The following is a 17774-nucleotide window of genomic DNA, read 5'->3' as shown; positions in this document are numbered from 1 at the left end:
TGATAGACGATAAATCCCAGAAATTGATCTCCGCGTCGTATCCTTACTATGCACGGGAGTGTCTGTGTGGGCGGTGCCAGGCATCCCTTTTAAGCACACCTATAGTGAGGCAGACATGGAGGGACGATATCTGCTCCTCCAGGGTACACTGGACGGGGAACTCATCACAATCCCGAACACTTATGCACCTAACAATGATGATCAATCTTTTCATGACACAATGTTGGAGGTGCTTGAGATCTGCATGGGCCCCTCCCATCATTTGGGTAGGAGACTTCAACTACATCATGCATGGGGAGAGGGAACGTCATCCCCAAGACGGGGTACTAAACCGCTAATCGCGAGTTTACTTGCCTCAGTGATGTACAGCCTGGGACCACGGGATGATTAGAGGGGACTGCACCCAGAAGGCAGGTAATATACATGCCACTTGAAAACACACAACACGTACAGTCAATTGGACTGTTTCCTACTGGGGAACCTGGCCAGCTCACAGGTGACTGAGGTAACACATGTGGGGAGATTCCTTTCTGACCACACCCCTGTGTTTCTGAGATTGTGTTGGGGGTTTGATGGCAGGGAGAGAAGGTGTTGGCGTATGCCACTGGATCTCCTGATGGACATTGCTCGTTAAGAGGTGCTAGCTACCTCGCTGACAACTTACCTGGAGATGAATTGGATAACCATGAAAACCAGGGCAATTGAATGGGAGGCACTGAAAGCAGTAGTGCGGGGGAAATGTATAGGAACCACATGTGGAGTTCATAGACAACTGAAATGTGATCTTAAGGAGTCGGAGGGGCAATTGGCAGATGTGCAGCATTGTGAATCATTCACTCCTGAGTCACGCAGAGAACACCTTCGATTAAGCAGGAAAGTTCATAGAAGTTGGGAGGCAGTGGACAAACTAACACTTTGGATTTACCATCAGACTGCACAGGGATGGGGATAAGTCAGGCAGGTTGTTAGCTTGGATAGAGATGTGTGAGGTGGCGTTACCCCCCCCCATATTGCATATTAGAAATGTGGCGGGAGCACTGGTTATGAGCCAAAGATACATTTTGGCGGTATTGGTTGAACATTTGCAAAAGGTAGCTCGAGCTGGCCCTCTGAGGTCCAATGAGCCTATATAAGGGTGCCTACAGTGGTTGGAGCTTCTCCAATTGGATCCCAAAAGCTTGCAGGAACTGGAAGAAGATATAACATTGGAGGAGGTGGGTGCAGCTATAACTGCTTTGCAAAAATCCAGAGCCCCCAAGGGGGATGGCTACCCTGTTGTATTCTACCAAGCGTATTCTGCCCTCCTCTGGAAGAAACTATTAGAAGTCTTCAAGGAGGCATGCGAAAGGTGCTTCTTGACGGAATTGATGCGGCAGGGTATCATCTGCCTTATGCTTAAACCCAGAGGTGACCCAATGGATCCCTCTTCTTACAGGCCACTCATGATGCTTAATAGTGATGTCAAAAATCTCTGCAAGATCTTAGCCACCAGACTGCGTGGGGTTATTCGAAGTTTGGTCCATGAGGACCAATGTGGTTTTATACCGGCCCGGAGTAGGACCTTCAACTTGCGACGTTTGATCCATGTCCTGCATGAAACCATGGACTTGACACAAGAGATCGCACTAGAATTGTTGTACCTCAACAAGGTTTTCAATATGGTTGAGTGGAGATATCTGATGACCGTGTTGTAGGGGATGGGGTTTGGACACAAGTTTTGCGCATAGGTATGTTTACTTCGCACTGAGCCCATACGTGTTTGAGTGGACGGTGTGCTCTCAGACTCCTGGGTGGTGGGCAGGGGAACCAGACAGGGGTGCCCCCTCTCGCCACACTTCTTTGCTTTGCAGTGGAACCTTTGGCCCTGTTGCTTCATAGAGAGATGGAAGTCTGGGGGATTTGGGTGGGCCTTTCCACCCATACAATCTCACTTTACGCAGACAACGCACTGGTATACCGTAGATAACCGGGTGACTCGGTCCCTCTTGATGGAGTTTAGAGTTCTCCATAGCCTTCCAGTGAATGCACATAAATCACATTTGTTCCCCCTTGGTACACCACATGGCAGATCCCTGGATGAGTTACCAATAGTGCGCCTCCGCTGGGAGCTATAGGGCTTTCGATATTTAGGTATTTGGGTCACCCATACCAGACGGCTCATATGACGCTCAAAGTAGAGAGGGTTATGTCAGGTCTGGAATGCTTGGTTTTGTTTTGGAATAGGTTGCCATTGTCTGTGATGGGTAGAGCAGCGGTTGCCAAGATGGTGTTCCTCTTGTGTTGTCTATATGGGCCGTGTCCTCCGCCTGCTTCCTCACCCTCCGCATGCTCCGCAAGATCTTCCGCTGGATCCCCGCCAACACTAGAAAAACTGTGACCCACGCCCTCGTCACGAGCCGCCTGGACTACGGCAACACCCTCTATGCTGGGACCACCGCTAAACTCCAAAAACGCCTGCAACGTATTCAAAACGCCTCGGCCCGCCTCATCCTCGACGTACCCCGCAACAGCCACATCTCCGCATACCTGAGACACCTGCATTGGCTCCCAGTCAGCAAAAGGATCACCTTCCGACTTCTCACCCACGCACACAAAGCCCTCCACAACAAGGGACCGGAATACCTCAACTGTCGCCTCAGCTTCTACGCCCCCACCCGTCTCCTCCATTCCTCTGGCCTCGCGCTCACTGCCGTCCCTTGCATCCGCCGCTCCACGGCGGGTGGGAGGTCCTTCTCCTTCCTGGCAGCCAAGACCTGGAACACCCTCCCCACCAGCCTCAGGACCACTCCGCATTCCGGAGACTCCTCAAAACCTGGCTTTTCGAGCAGCAGTAACCCCCCTTCCCCCTAGCGCCTTGAGACCCGCACGGGTGAGTAGCGCGCTTTATAAATGTTAATGATTTGATTTGATATCTGGTGCAAAACTCACTGTTTCCACTAACCCCTCAGTTGTTTGCTTGACTGGATAGTTTGTTGATCACCTTGGTTGGCCTGCAGTTGGGTGGCCTTGTCCACACTTCGGCGGGACCTGCAGGAGGGCGGGTTATCTATCCCAAACATCAGGCTGTACTATTTTGCAGCACATCTCTAGCTCGCTGGGAAGTGGCTGGTTGAGACGGACACATGAGAGAAGTGACTTCTTGAAGGGATGCTTGGCACTGATACGCTAGACAGGATTCTGATGAAAGGTGGTTGTTCGTATCAAGCAGTTCCGTATTTGGTTCATGCTATGGCAGCAGTAAGGGTGCAGGTGGTCAGAAGGGGATCCCGTTGTGCCCCATTTGATAGGGAGTTAAAAATATGGGACCTAGCCTCGTTCCAAGTGATGAAGGATCATATGTCTATGAAACAGTGAATAACATGGGGCTATATGGTGGTAGGCGACTTATATCCTGGGGAGTTTTTCCTTTCATTTCAGAAGGATCAGGAAGCGTTAGAGAATTGGGTCTGTGTAATATCTACATTACGCTAAACTCAAAAGTGTTGTGCGGGAAGTGTGTTGTGATTTTCCCCTCCGCCCCACAGGCATCTAAGGTACTAGGAGGACCGATTTTCTGGGGAGAGGGGAGACATTTGATTACTTTATTCTACAAGGCGCTTCAGGAGGACATGGTTAAAAACACTGTGCTGCATGTCGAGCCTGGGGGTAGGGCTAGGGGGACCCAATATCTGGCGCTGACTGGGCTAAGGCATTATCGCTAGTACGTACTGTCTCATGTAACAATAGATTGAAGATCCTGCATTTTAACTTTGTGCATTCCACTTATGTGACACCACGTCACCTGAACAAGATGGACTCCAGCATGGGGGGCCTGGTGCAAACCCTGCGGCAAGAAAGATGCCTCTTTTCTCCATCTGGTGTGGTCCTGTGAGAGTGCAGCTGCCTTGGATGGCGGTGGTCCCCAAGATTGTGGAGGCTACAGGACTAGAGATTGCCCTGACCCCACCTACCTGTGTACTCTGAGTGGTGGCCGCTCCCAGAGGGTGCAAGGTTCCACACAAATATTCACAGCTGGTCCTTCTGCTCGCTCAACACCGGGTTGCCATAGGATGGATAAGCTCCAGTAGACCCCTGGTTCATCACTGGCTATGGGATCTTCTGGCGTGGGAAGTAGCAGAGGAACAACACAGGCATATGTCCCGTACAAATGATGTGGCAGCGACCGATTTGATGGCATGGGGTCAATTGTTGGAGCACTTCACAAATGATGAGACCTCAGGCTCTGAAGCAAGCACTGATACAGAGGATTGATTGATGTGGCTGTCCTTTGAGTTCCAATTGTTGAGACAACCAACTATGCTTATGTCGGTACTCCTGTATATTGATAGTAAACATGAATTGGCTGCGTTATTGTGTTATGTCGCTTGGAGTGACATGTTGCTAACTCTGACATGTATGTTGTATTAATTACCTGTACTTGCATAAGTGCTTCTTCTTGGAAGAAAATGTATGGGGGTATCTCGTATATCTTGCACTGTACTGTTCTAGTTTAAATTGGAAAAATCAATAAAAAGAGTTGTTCAGAAATAATTAATTACTAATAAACATGTAAAACAGTATTAAAAATGTAAAAGAGTATATATACCATAAATTTATTTTTTTAGACTAATATTGTTAAGTTTTCTAAATTGATAAACTTCATAATTAAAAATGTAAATTAAAACAAAGCATAAATCACAGGAAAATTGAAAACAGAATATTTACATTAAGGAAATTTTGGTTTGTAGGGCTCATGTTCAATATTCACATTCAAAACTAAGCAAACAAAGTGTTGGACTTTCAATGGGTTCAGATTTACTATTCCTGCTCCTAAATACAAAATAATAAATATAAATTGAAAAAAATTATATATTAGTTAAAACGCATTTTAACAATTTATAAAAATAACAAAATTAATATGTTAACAATTTGATTATAAATTAAACAAAAGAAATTTACGAATTTGAAACATTCCCAAATATATGCTTAAAACACTTTGCAACTTACTGCTGGCTGCAAAAAATCCAAAACTTAAGAAAAGTAACTAAAATAATGCTTGAAAAGCAGAACACATTTATATAAAAATACTCAAACATTATATAAAAGTGACTGTCATGCTACAATCAAAGTCCCACAATCAATTTGACGGTGCAACCTATGCTGAGCTGAAGCCTCAACCCTTTCTACTACTGCCCTTATCAACATCACCCAAACTGAGATTTTTAAGATTATAGATGGGCCTTTTTGAAATAGGGGAGGTATCACATAGAAAGAAACAGTCACATACTGACACCTCCTGTGTGTCAAGAGACAGTTGATCATTGACTCCAGGGCAAAGACTGCAATCTCATCATGAGACTTGTGAAGTTTATGGACGAAGTCACTGCTAGAATTGCCTAACAAGCAAAGCCTGGGAGCACTCCATGTGAAGTGTAATCGTTATTTTTGCGCTGTGCACTTAGCATATTCTTCTGGCATTAAGAGTTTTATACTTAAATTCCCTACCTTTTCCTTTTATGTAATAGTATTCCTTAATATTCGCATCATATCCTTTTTAAGATTTTCCTGATTTCAAAGTAATTTTTTTTTCAGTTCTTATGATATTTTTCTTCTGCTGCACGTGAAATGTACATATTTTAAACAATATTTGAATGCTTTTAATTAACAAATAAAGGAAACATAGTACAATTAATATATTAAAAAAATTCTAATTGTTTAAATGTACAGAATTAATCTAACCTATTAACAATTATGACTACCAATTACCATTTTCTTTAGAATTATTTATTAAATAATGTAAACATAATTTTATTTACATAATAAAATCAACAAATTAAACAATAAAAATAAAGTAACTATTACAATTAAAAATAAATACAAAACAACTTCTAACCCTATTCCCTTACAAATCCAACAACCGTCAATAAATACACTCCGATAAAATTAAAAAAACACTTTAAATGTATTGCCAAGTCAAAAGTAAACTTTACTAAAAATAGTTACACACTTAATATTGGAATAATAATTCATAACGCAAAAACTAATGAAGCACAACAAAATAATTTGAAAAAATAATATACAATACAACTAAATAAATACCAAGCCAAATACTCAGTAAAGTTATAGAAAGATATTAAAGTGATGCAATTCAACAGTTGACAGGTTAACAAATACATTAATTAATTCAATCAAAATATGTCAGCAATTTGGGTCAGACTCAACTATTTAGATTATTTAGTAGCTGGGGTTTCCATAGAGACAATTAACTTTGAAAGGAAGAATATTATATTAAGGTCACTTAATATAACAGGGATGCCTCGATTGATGGGTTAAGGCAAATCTTGTTTCCACAGTTTTGTTTTCTCTGCATCCAAATTGTGCAACACAAGTTCCCACAGTGGTTGCACCTTACTCTTCTTTCAGTATGATGATATTTAAATTTAATGAGATACGGTGAAGTAGTGTGAATCTGTTCCACTTCTATAAGACTGTGTGTCGCCCTCTATTCTGCAACCAACCATTTGTGCTTTCAGCCAGCAGGTCCCCAATGCAGGTTAGCTCCAGTGTTCCAGGTCCCCTGTTTAGGTTGATCCCTCATAATAAAAGGTGGGAAGTGCTTCCCACTTTTTTGCAGTGCAGGGTGTCCCCCCTGCATGCTGAACCCAATCAGTGAAAGCCAAGTCTCCGCTGCAGTTCATATCACTTATGCATGTTGCTTCCTGGTACCGTTTAGTACCTTTAACCACTATTGCAAGACATTCATCAATGCAGATTGAAACCACCAGTGAAGGTCATTCCACCCCCTGTGCAGGGTGGCCTCCCTGATGACTGGTTATAACTGGTGCAATTTAGGACCCCCCCCCATCGAAAGGCAATCCCCGTGCAAATGAAACTAACTCATTGAAGTCAAGTTCCTGTCTGCTAGTTGATCCTCCCCATATTTCTGCAGTTTCTGTACTAAACTTTCAGGTCTGGATCACATGGATTACACAAGTATACATTTGTCTCATTATTTTCAAGACCGGCAGGTGCAAGAAACACATTTGCATCAACTGACTGGTGTAAAATGATGTTGCTGTACTGGTATTTAGCTTCAAAATGGCTCAAGACAGTACATTCAATGTAATGTGGCATCGGACAGTAAAGAGCTTGGAGGAGGTGTCCTGAAGAGGTTTCTTTCTTTCCTTATTTCTTTCTTGCTTTTTCTCTCGCACTACCTTTCTCCCACCTTTTGTGATATACACAGTTCTTGTTTTTGTGTCATTCTTAGGGGTCCACTGATGGTATCTTTCTGTTACAGCTGGGGTCCTGATGATGATGGGAAGACTGTGGATGGGCCACACCACCTTGGGAAGGTACAGTGCACCTGTACAGGGCTCCTGTTTTGTTTCTTATCTCTTTTTGTGATTCAGTCTGCACCATCCGCTTGTGAAAAACTTATTGAAACTCAGTTTTACTCTTGAGTAGGGTACACAAGAATTATTATTCATTACATTTAATACCCGGGAGGGGTTCAAATGGCTGTACCGTTTGACTCTTGTGGGAGTTTTCATGTGATCTTTACTGTTTGCCCTTTGTTAGATGGACACTCCATAGAAACGTTATGCATTGTAGACACTGTCCGACTCACCCCACCTTCAAGCACTTGACATTTTGATCTCCGTACCAGAGAAGTTGTAACAAACATTCCCAAAGTGATATAAAAGAATGTTCAGAGAGCATTAAAAAAACAATTCCAAGAGTAGTCTGAAAAAAACATTATTAAAGTGATTTTGATGTACATTTCCAGTGTCTTCTGATAAGACATTACCCAAATAATCCCCCTTGACAATCCCAGAGCATTCTAAGTGATGATCCCCAGAATGACATATAAAGGTTGTTCCTACCAGCTAAATTCTCTTAGAAACTAAATGTATTGTGCAAGGACTAAAGTTCTTAATACCATAACAGGACAGTGCTGGGTCAGAATGATGTTTCTAGAGAATTTGAAACACAAATGACTGGTAGCGGGCCCAGATCCAGTGGATGCGCAAGTTCTTCCAAACATCAGATTTCCCAAGCAGTGGTCCATTCCCCATTTCACAAGCAGTGGTACATTCCCCATTTCACAAGCAGTGGTACATTGCCCATTTCACAAGCAGTGGTACATTGCTTATTTCCCAATCCGTGGTACATTGTCCATAAGAATGGACAGAAAGGAGGTCTGTGAGTTGGGAAGCATAACTCACTCCACCTCGTTTTTAAGTAAGGAGCCAGGGGTGCTCCTGTTCTTACGATTCTTTCCAGTAGCTCCCATTTTTCTTCTGTTGGCGGGCAGGGATTGAATTGGTTTTGGAAGTTCATTTAGTGCTCCCATAATTAGTCTTAGTGCTGTTTACTCTGCTGGAACCCAAGTCCTCCTCGTTCTACACACGGTTGACAGAGGCTCATTCAGGCAGAGTCAGACAATGTTGGGAAAGGTTTTCTGATCTAGAATGGAGGCACTACTGAAATAAACATAGAGAAGCCATTTATGTTTGAGACAAATGAATCTAAGGGCATAAGGACTGATGCAGAGTGAGTTACATGTTAGGCTATGTGTGATATGTCTGGCTCTGCCCCTACACTAGCAGCATTTCTAAAGCATGGACTTGTCTGTAACGCTGATTTACACAGCAGTTGCATGCCAAACTCCTTCATACTGCAGCATGAGCCTGTAATGCAATAACTCTTGTTCATTTTTGAACGTTATAAAGCCTCTCCTTTTACAACTCTCTTTCATATTCACAGATTGCTCTGCAACAAGGGGTAATAGCAGGCCGCAGGGGTTTCGGAAGCATTTTTGTTGTTGCCAGCGGCAATGGTGGACAGTACAAAGATAACTGCAACTATGATGGCTACGCCAATTCCATCTACACAGTTACGATAGGTAATGTTAGTGGGGCTGTACCATGCCACTGAGGACAGTGTGGGAGTGCCCAACTGATGTGTGTCACAGCAGACTGGGCAGGAAGGGAAGGGGGAGAGACAGTGTTACTATATCATCACTCTGCTTATCATTGGAGTGTGGCCCTGATGTCGCTGGATGCTTTGAGAGTGTGTTGTTACAGTGACACCAAAGGCTGAGTGGGGTCTTGCAGTATCAATGAGGGCAGGGTAAGAGTGTAAGTAACCCTGCAGTGCTGCTGAATGCATTGTGGCTGTATGTGTTTCCTAATATTAATGCCAAGGGTTTGCGTGTGAGAGCCTGCAGAGTCAATTTAGGTGGTATGGCATAATGGACCTACTTTTTTATGTAGGCAGTGTGGCACTGCAGTATCTTTGGAAGAGTGACTCTGTCATATCGATGTGGGTGATTTGCGAGTCTTCATTGTTGCTGTGGGTGGTGTGGGACTGTGCAATGTCTGTGTGAGCAATGAACATGTATATAACTGATGCTGCATTTTCACCATATGTGTCTGCCAAGGAGTGGTTTCTGACTTGGAGCATGGTTACAGGGTATTCAATACAGTGGAAGTGGAGTAAATCTTAGAACTGGCTGTTCTCTGGGCAGTGGGTGCTTGATGGCCTTAAGGGGATCCCATGCCAGTCATGGCGACTTGTATTGAGCAAAGATTTAGGCGGTCATTCTGACCGCGGCGGGCGGCGGTAGCCGCCCGCCATGCTGTCACCGCCATTTGTCCGCTCCGCGGTCAAAAGACCGCGGAGGCCATTCTGGCTTTCCTGCTGGGCCGGCGGGCACCCGCCAAAGGAGCGCCCGCCGGCCCAGCGGGAAAGGCCCTGCAACATAGAAGCCGGCTCCGAATGGAGCCGGCGGTGTTGCAGGGGTGTGACTGGTGCAGTTGCACCCGTCGCGATTTTCACTGTCTGCTATGCAGACAGTGAAAATCATGCTGGGGCCCTGTTAGGGGGCCCCTGCACTGCCCATGCCAGTGGCATGGGCAGTGCAGGGGCCCCCAGTGGCCCCACGACACCCGTTCCCACCATCCTGTTCCTGGCAGTCAAAACCGCCAGAAACAGGCTGGCGGGAAGAGATTCTCCCAGCCGGGGGAAATCCGGCGGGAAACCGCCGGACCCGGCGGGGCGATGCCAGATGAAGCACCGCCAGCCTGTTGGCGGTGCTTCCGACGACAGGGTTGGAATGAGGGCCTTAATTTCTAAAGATGGTAATTTGGCATGGCCCTGGGTAGTTGTAAGTACTTAATTGTAGGAAGCTGGCTTGGTGTGTGGTGGGTACCTAAGGTACTTGCATCTTATGCCAGGTCCAGGTATTCCCTACCATTGTAGTGTAGTCCGTGTCTAAGTGTCTAGAAGCCAGGTTCTCTAGAGGTAGCTGTGGATGAGCAGCCAAGGGTTATCTAGGAGACATGCAAAGCTCATGCAAATACCACTGTAGTCACACAGCATTTACACACTTGAAAGAAAACACGCAGTGTTACAAAAATAAATATACTTTATTTTAGTGACACGATTACCAAAAAGTACTAGAGAGGCAACCCTCAAATAGGAGGTAAGTAACACGCTAGATATGTACACTACTAATCAGAAATATGCATAGAAAGCAATAGAAAACAGTGCAAATAGCAATAGACAATAGTGACCCTAGGGAAAGCCTAAACCATATACTACACAAATGGAATGCTAATGCAGGACCCCATCTGAATGTATGTCGGAACAACGCCTGCTGGAACAACGCATGCCTGAACAAACGCAGTTGGAACTACGACCGCATTGTTACCCCTAATGCCATTACCACAAATGCTTTAACAACGATTTTTCGTTGTAAAGGCATTCCTGGTAAAGGCGTTAGTGAATGGCATGCATGGTTCCAGCATGCGTACCCCCTGGCCCCCTACCCCTGCACCTAAAACCACCCCAACCTCCCCCCCTTGCCCATAAAACTACCCCAACCCCCACCCCGCCCCTAAAATTACTGCCACCCTCACCCGCCCCTAAATCCACCCAACCCCCCCACCCTGCCCCTAAAACAACCCCCCACCGCGTCCCTAAAACCTAAACTATCCCAACCCCCATCCCCGCCCCTAAAACCACCCCCACCTCGCCCCTAAAAGAACCCCCACCCCACACCTAAAATTACCCCCAACCCCCCCTAAAACCACCCCAACCCCCCACCCTGCCCCTAAAACCACCCCAACCCTCACCCCCGAAAACTAAAAATACCCAACCCCGCCCCTAAAACTAAAAATGCCCTGTCCCCTCCCCTAAACCACCCCGACCCTCACCCCTAAAACTAAAAATACCCAAACCCCACTTACCTGATCACGTCGTCCTTCTCAGCAGACTCCCTTCTTCTGTGCCTTAACCATGCATGTGCATGGTTCAGCACATGCGTGGTTAAGGCACCAAACAAGGAAGTCGTGGTTAACGAAAGCATTGTTCCGCTTTTGTTGTCCATGACTTCGTTGTTAAGGAGTCGTGATTAAGGCCGCTTCCCCCCATCTAGGTAAGTGGGATGTGGAGAGGGGCGCTGGGGATACTAGGAAACCCCAAAGGTAAGTACCACAGTGTCCCCCAGTGATTAGGAAGAAGGGAGCAAGTTACTGGATTTTGCCCAAACCACCCAGAAGGAAGAAAAAGAAGAAAATGCAACACCCAGACAAGGCAGCAAGAAACCAGCGGTGGATTCCTGAAGAGGAAGACCTGTATAAGAAGGGGACCAAGGCCAGAAGTCACAGAAGAGCCCAATGGGGGTAGGAGCCACTACCCCCCGACTGTGGTTGCAGGAGTTGGTCAACTGTAGGATGAAGATGGTCAGAAATGCAGTCCTGGAGCAGGTGAAGAGTTCCTGGAGGATGCAGTCGACATCCTACGCCGGATGGATGATTGCCGTTGGTCAGTGGCATGGAAAAGCCACCAAGAACCCTTGGCAAAAGCATAAGTCCCGGTGAAGCAACAAAAGTGGAGCTGCTGGGGACCAGCAAGGTCCAGGAGGGCTCAACCCACTGGGGAGTCCTAAGGGGACCCTCAGCAAGGCAGATGTTGCAAGCAGAGTCTTTGTCGTGGATGCAGGATCGGTTCCTCGAGGGTCCAGTCGCAGTTCCAGTGGCTAGAAGTTGAAATAGAGGTTGCAGAGGAGTCCTGCTGGAATCTTCCAAGCCGAATCTGAGTACCCACCCAAGAGAGAGAACCTAAATAGCCCTGAAAGGGGGATTAGTCATCTAACCAGGTGACCACCTATCAGGAGGGGGCTCTAACATCACCTCCCTGACCTGGCCACTCAGATGCTCCCAGGGGTCCCTACCCACCTTGGATTAAAGATGGCAGAACCCATGGACCTTATGGAGGAGCTCTGGGCACCACCCCTGGAGTGGTGATGAACAGGGGAGTGGTTACTCCCCTTTCCATTGTCCAGTTTCATGCCAGAGCAGGGACTGGGGGTCCCTGAACCGGTGTTGACTGATTTATGAACAGAGGGCACTAAATGTACCCTACAAAGCATACCAGTGGCTTGGGGAGGCTACTCCTCCCAAGCCATGTAACACCTATTTCCAAAGGGAGAGGGTGTTAAACCCCCTCTCCCAAAGGAAATCCTTTGTTCTGCCTTCCTGGGCTTGAGCTGTTCAAGCAGGAGGAGGGCAGAAACCTGTCTGAGGGGTGGCTGCAGCTTGGGCTGCCTGGAAAACCCCAGAAGCCTGGTAGGAGTAATGCTGTGAGTCCTCTAAGGAGCCCCCAGAGTGCATGTAATCATACTTCCAATACTGGTTACAGTATTGGTGAAAGGATTCCGACATGTTTGATACAAAACATGCCTAGGTTCGGAGTTACCATTATGCAGCTGGACTTAGGTAGTGACCTTTGTCCAGTACACGCATAAAATGGTGCCCCCGCACTCACCAAGTACACGACAATGGAATTGGAGTTCGAGGGTCACCTCTGCTAGTGCAGGGGTGCCCTAACACACAGGTACTTGCACCCTGCCCTCTGTGTTAGGAGGGCCTGCCATAGGGGTGACTTACAGTGACCTGGTGCAGTGACCTGTAGTGAAAAAGGTGCATGCACCCTTTCATGCAGGATGCAATGGCAGGCCTACAGATACACTTTGCATGGGCTTCCCATGGGGCTTCACATGGGTGGCATAATACATGTCACAGCCCGTGGGGATCCCCTGGTACCCCAATGCTCTGGGTACCTCAGTACCATATACTAGGGACTCAGATGGGGGCACCAGTATGCCAAATATAGGGTGTAAGTGGTTCAAGTAACCAAGTTTGAAGGGAGAGAGCATAATCAGCAGGGCCCTAGTTAGCAGGATCCCAGTGAACACAGTCAAACACACTGACAACAGGCAGAAAAGGGGGTAACCATGCCAAAAAAGAGGGTACTTTCCTACACCAATGATCCCTGAAGCTGGGTTGGTGGATGTTCTGGGGATAGAGATTAATGTAGAAGCTGTTTGTGTATTCCCTAAGTCGTTATGGGCATTATTTATGTTCATATTGGTATTATCATCTCAAATATTGTGGATGAATTGACTACCTGTTTTATTTATCCAAGACCTGATCTGTTATGTGTTTCCAGGTGCGGTGGACGAGGAGGGTAATATGCCCTTTTATGCTGAAGAGTGTGCATCAATGCTTGCCGTCACCTTCAGCAGTGGAGACAAGCTGATGAGGAGCATTGTGAGTAATGGAAGAAAATCCCATGCAGTTCTCCCTGCTGGGCTTTCCTCACTCTCTGTCCTTGCATCCCCAACCCCTGTCTCTTTCTCTCTCTTCTCCCCTCTCCATTTTCTCCTTTCTTCTTTGAACCTTGAACCTTCCTCTTCTTGTTTAGGTGTACTTTCCCCTGTCTGTACTCCTCAGTTCAGTGGAAGACTGAACAGGATATTGATGCAGAAATGGCCGGTAGCTTCGATTTACAAAATCAAGGTGCAGGTAGTTTGTGTCTGACCTGCAGTTGGGAGGCAGATTTCATTTTCCGTTTTTGCCTGTTGTGATACAGATTTCCTGTGATTAGGCATCCAAGCACTCCTTACACTACAGAGGTGGTGAAATTGTGGGCCAAGAGACCTGGGCAATGACGTATTGGTGCAAAAAAAATGGATAAACATTATGGAGATGAATGTCCAGCCTGGCTTGCTCTGATTCTATGAGAAACGGGTGTGGCAGCAGTCTCGTAGATGGAGTAAGAATATAGATAGAATCTTTGGCATGTCCTGTTAGGATCTTGGGGGAAAGAGTGTTCCTGGCTTGTCAGTTGAAGCACAATTTTGGGGAGCTGCAACAGTGTATCGTTTCCTTCTGTGTATTATGGCTTGCATCAAATACATGAGCCCAGTTTGCTTACCTGGAAATCTGGTGCTGAGATCTTCATTTCTACACAGGCAAGACGTACTGGTACAAATTATGGAATACCTTAGTTCTTCGGCAGAGTTAACATGGCAATGCCTTTGTCTTGTGACTGGTACCAAGAGACATTAACAAGAAAGAAAGTGTAGTCTTACACTACGCAAATGCTGAAGTTTGTTGTATTCTGGAAGTGGTAAGGGGGACAAACATTGAAATGACAGAATATCAGTTCTGTAGATAACTGAACTAAAAAAGCCAGCTGGAAATAATAGGACAAAAAGAAACTTGGTCAAGAGGCGGGTAACTGTTGTTGGCTTAGAAGATCATGAAAGGTAACTGTGGTGGAACCATAAAATAAACAGACATGTGAAACTATAACCAAACAAAACCTGATCAACAGTGGAACCTTTGTTGTGGTGCAAAGTGGGGGCTAAGGAACAAGTTAACTAGTGATTCTGATCCCAGCACAAAATTATATGAGCGACATCAAACACTCTGCCAAGTGGGGCCCTGAACTTTTGCTGCTTCTGCCGCAACTCTCTGGGGTGGGACTCAGACCGCCAGAGTGCAGATTGTTGTGGGCGGGTGGGGCAATCCCAAAAGCACTGTAAAGCACCTACACAGTCCTGCATTGCGGGATACATTGAACGCTCTGCCAAGTGGGGCCCTGAACTTTTGCAACTTCTGCTACAACTCCCTAGGGTGGGACTTCATCCACCATAGTGCAGCTTGTTGCAGGTGTGGCCAGCCCAAAAACGCTTTAAGGCGCCTACTCAGTCCCGCAGCGCAGGACGTGCTTGGGCAAAGACAGTCATCACCCAAAGGAGGCCGGGCCACCCCTCTCGGCCTTGGCACTAGGGGGAAGTGCCCGACTTCATGGTGAGTTGAATCCTACATTAAGTTCCTATTACATAAATCAGGATCTTCAGCATGGGCAAAAGGATCCCAGGCTGACCCTTGTACTACTCTGGACTCCTCCTTAGCACGAGCCGTAAACATGGTATCCAAAGAGATCAAGCTCGGGTAACTCCTACTATCCCTTCATAGGGGCAAATATTTAAGCATTATTCACATATGTACAAGCTCGTCTTCACCAGCAAAAGGGGTTGAAGACGCTGATGATGGGGGGGCCTTTGGGGTAGTGCGAAGTGTGTTTAGGGCTAGTGAGGGGTAGAATATGGTTGAGATGAATGAATGAAGGATTTGGGGGGTGGACTTCCTGTAGTGAGGGAGACAAAAAGGTTAACATCTGATCCCACTAAAACCAATGACTAGGGAGAACCCACAGTGAGGGAAAAAAAAAAAAAAGATTAGAACCCCCCTCCCAACTCCCCACTGACAGTGCTGGGGAACTCCAACAAGCGGCCAACCAAACTTGCCCAGGGAATGCCACATTTCGTGCAGTCACAGGTGGCTGAGTCTTCTTATACGGACTCGAGTAAGGAAACTCACAACTGGTCATAGGAAGAGATTCAGCCCTTGTTGATTAACATCGTGAATTCAGCCATCGCTCCACTTGTAAAGAGGATAAGCACCTTGGAAGGGGCTATCCGAGAACTATCAACGATGATATCACTGCAATCCTCAAATGTAAATGCTCCTCAAACTGTTCCTGGGAATGCCAAACATAGAAATAATGTGCCAGCACTTTGCATATCAGCTCCTCAAACTGTTCCTGGGAATGCTAAACATAGAAATAATGTGCCAGCACTTTGCATATCAACAGAGAGAAAAGAGACTCTAAGCCGTCCTTGCACACCAGCACGGCCATTCATATAGTCGTGGGCACTGGAAAAATGGATCCCTCGATTCCAGCTGTCTCCTCCGGTACTTCTCGAGGGAATGGGGCTCCTAAACTGCGAACGCAAATGGACCATTCGACAATCTAAATTCAACAAAACCTCACCAAATCCTAAATCTACCTTCAGAGTGTACTCCCTACTTGGACGTTTTAACTGGCATTCCCCCGGCCCAGGTACAAACAGAAGAAACCCATACAGATCTCCAAAATAAAAAATGTTATTGGCTGGCTGAAAATACTAGCTCTGATACCAGGGAATATCATGACGTTCTCTTGGTGAGAAGAGTCGAATAGATTGGCTTCTCCCCTAAATGAACACAAGGTGATTGCATGGTGATAAATTGCAGATACCCAGAATTGTCCAATCATTTGATAGCTTCCAGTACACATTTTACTGCTGAGATCATGTGTGCAGCTATGCCAGTTTTGCCATTGGGATATTTTAATGCCCATCACAGATTAGCGTGCATTGGCAAACTGTAAAACGTAGCAGTTCTAGGACAAGAGCAACCTTCCAAGATGTTCCTCCACCCTCGACTTTAAATAGATTTCTTCCACTCTCTGGACTGGTCTCCACTGATTGACTCCGTGGCACTATAGACTTGTCGAGAAACCTTTGGTCTTAATGACAATACCATCTAGACACCTTTTATCCAGATAAAAGTTGTCTTGTTCAGGAAGCTGTTGACTTTAGACACAATGGCCCTCATTCTGACCTTGGCGGGCGGCGGAGGCCGCCCGCCAAAGTCCCGCCGTCAGGTTACCGTTCCGCGGTCGAAAGACCGCGGCGGTAATTCTGACTTTCCCGCTGGGCTGGCGGGCGGTCGCCTTCAGACCGCCAGCCAGCCCAGCGGGAAAGAGGCTTCCACGATGAAGCCGGCTCGGAATCGAGCCGGCGGAGTGGAAGCTGTGCGACGGGTGCAGTTGCACCCGTCGCGTATTTCACTGTCTGCGCAGCAGACAGTGAAATACATGTAGGGGCCCTCTTACGGGGGCCCCTGCAATGCCCATGCCAGTGGCATGGGCACTGCAGGGGCCCCCAGGGGCCCCGCGACCCCCCCTACCGCCATCCGGATCTCGGCGGTCCGACCGCCGGGATCTGGATGGCGGTAGGGGGGGTCGGAATCCCCGCGGCGGTGCAGCAAGCTGCGCCGCCGCGGAGGATTCAATGGGGCCGCGGTACACTGGCGGGACCCCGCCAGTGGTGCCGGTCCGACCGCGGCTTTACCGCCGCGGTCGGAATCCCCATTGGAGCACCGCCGGCCTGTCGGCGGTGCTCCCGCGGTCCTCCGCCCTGGCGGTCAAAGACCGCCAGGGTCAGAATGAGGGCCAATATGTGTTATTCCACAACTACACGTGCCTAAAACTCCAAAGGGAAAAGAGAGGGTGCCACTTGAGCCACCATTACCACGGCCTGAAGCTGACCTACAATATGCCAATTTATCTTGGTGGTTCATCAATGCTCTTATTGGGCCCTCGTGTGAAGGTTCACCTGTCAGCTTTGGCCCAACAGGGACTACCACATGCAAGAGTTCAGCGAGAGGTATCAACTTGATTAATTGCCCAAAGGAAGTGGAACCTGTGTTATCCAGGGCAAAAGACTGGTAATTACAATCGAACATTACAGAGCCTCTCATGGAACATAGCGGGGTTGAACTCAAAACTTAATAACGAGGAGTGGATTCATTTTGTTAATAAATATGATA

At 46.9% G+C, this 17774-nt stretch overlaps 1 protein-coding gene across 4 annotated transcripts in view; it reads left to right on the top strand.

Annotated features, from left to right (window-relative positions):
* PCSK7 (proprotein convertase subtilisin/kexin type 7) overlaps positions 1-17774 on the top strand; it is a 188937-nt gene that overhangs the window by 99667 nt on the left and 71496 nt on the right. For all 4 annotated transcript variants that reach the window (XM_069224707.1, XM_069224705.1, XM_069224706.1 and 1 more), the window contains 3 exons: positions 7280-7334; positions 8749-8887; positions 13498-13598. In XM_069224707.1, coding sequence (XP_069080808.1) covers positions 7280-7334; positions 8749-8887; positions 13498-13598 — 295 coding nt within the window. The remainder of the gene's footprint in view (positions 1-7279; positions 7335-8748; positions 8888-13497; positions 13599-17774) is intronic.

Source organism: Pleurodeles waltl, chromosome 3_1 (assembly GCF_031143425.1).
Source record: "Pleurodeles waltl isolate 20211129_DDA chromosome 3_1, aPleWal1.hap1.20221129, whole genome shotgun sequence".
In the NCBI taxonomy this organism is placed as follows: domain Eukaryota; kingdom Metazoa; phylum Chordata; class Amphibia; order Caudata; family Salamandridae; genus Pleurodeles; species Pleurodeles waltl.
Note: the sequence above shows the minus strand (reverse complement) of the source record. Positions and strands in the feature narration are given on the sequence as shown.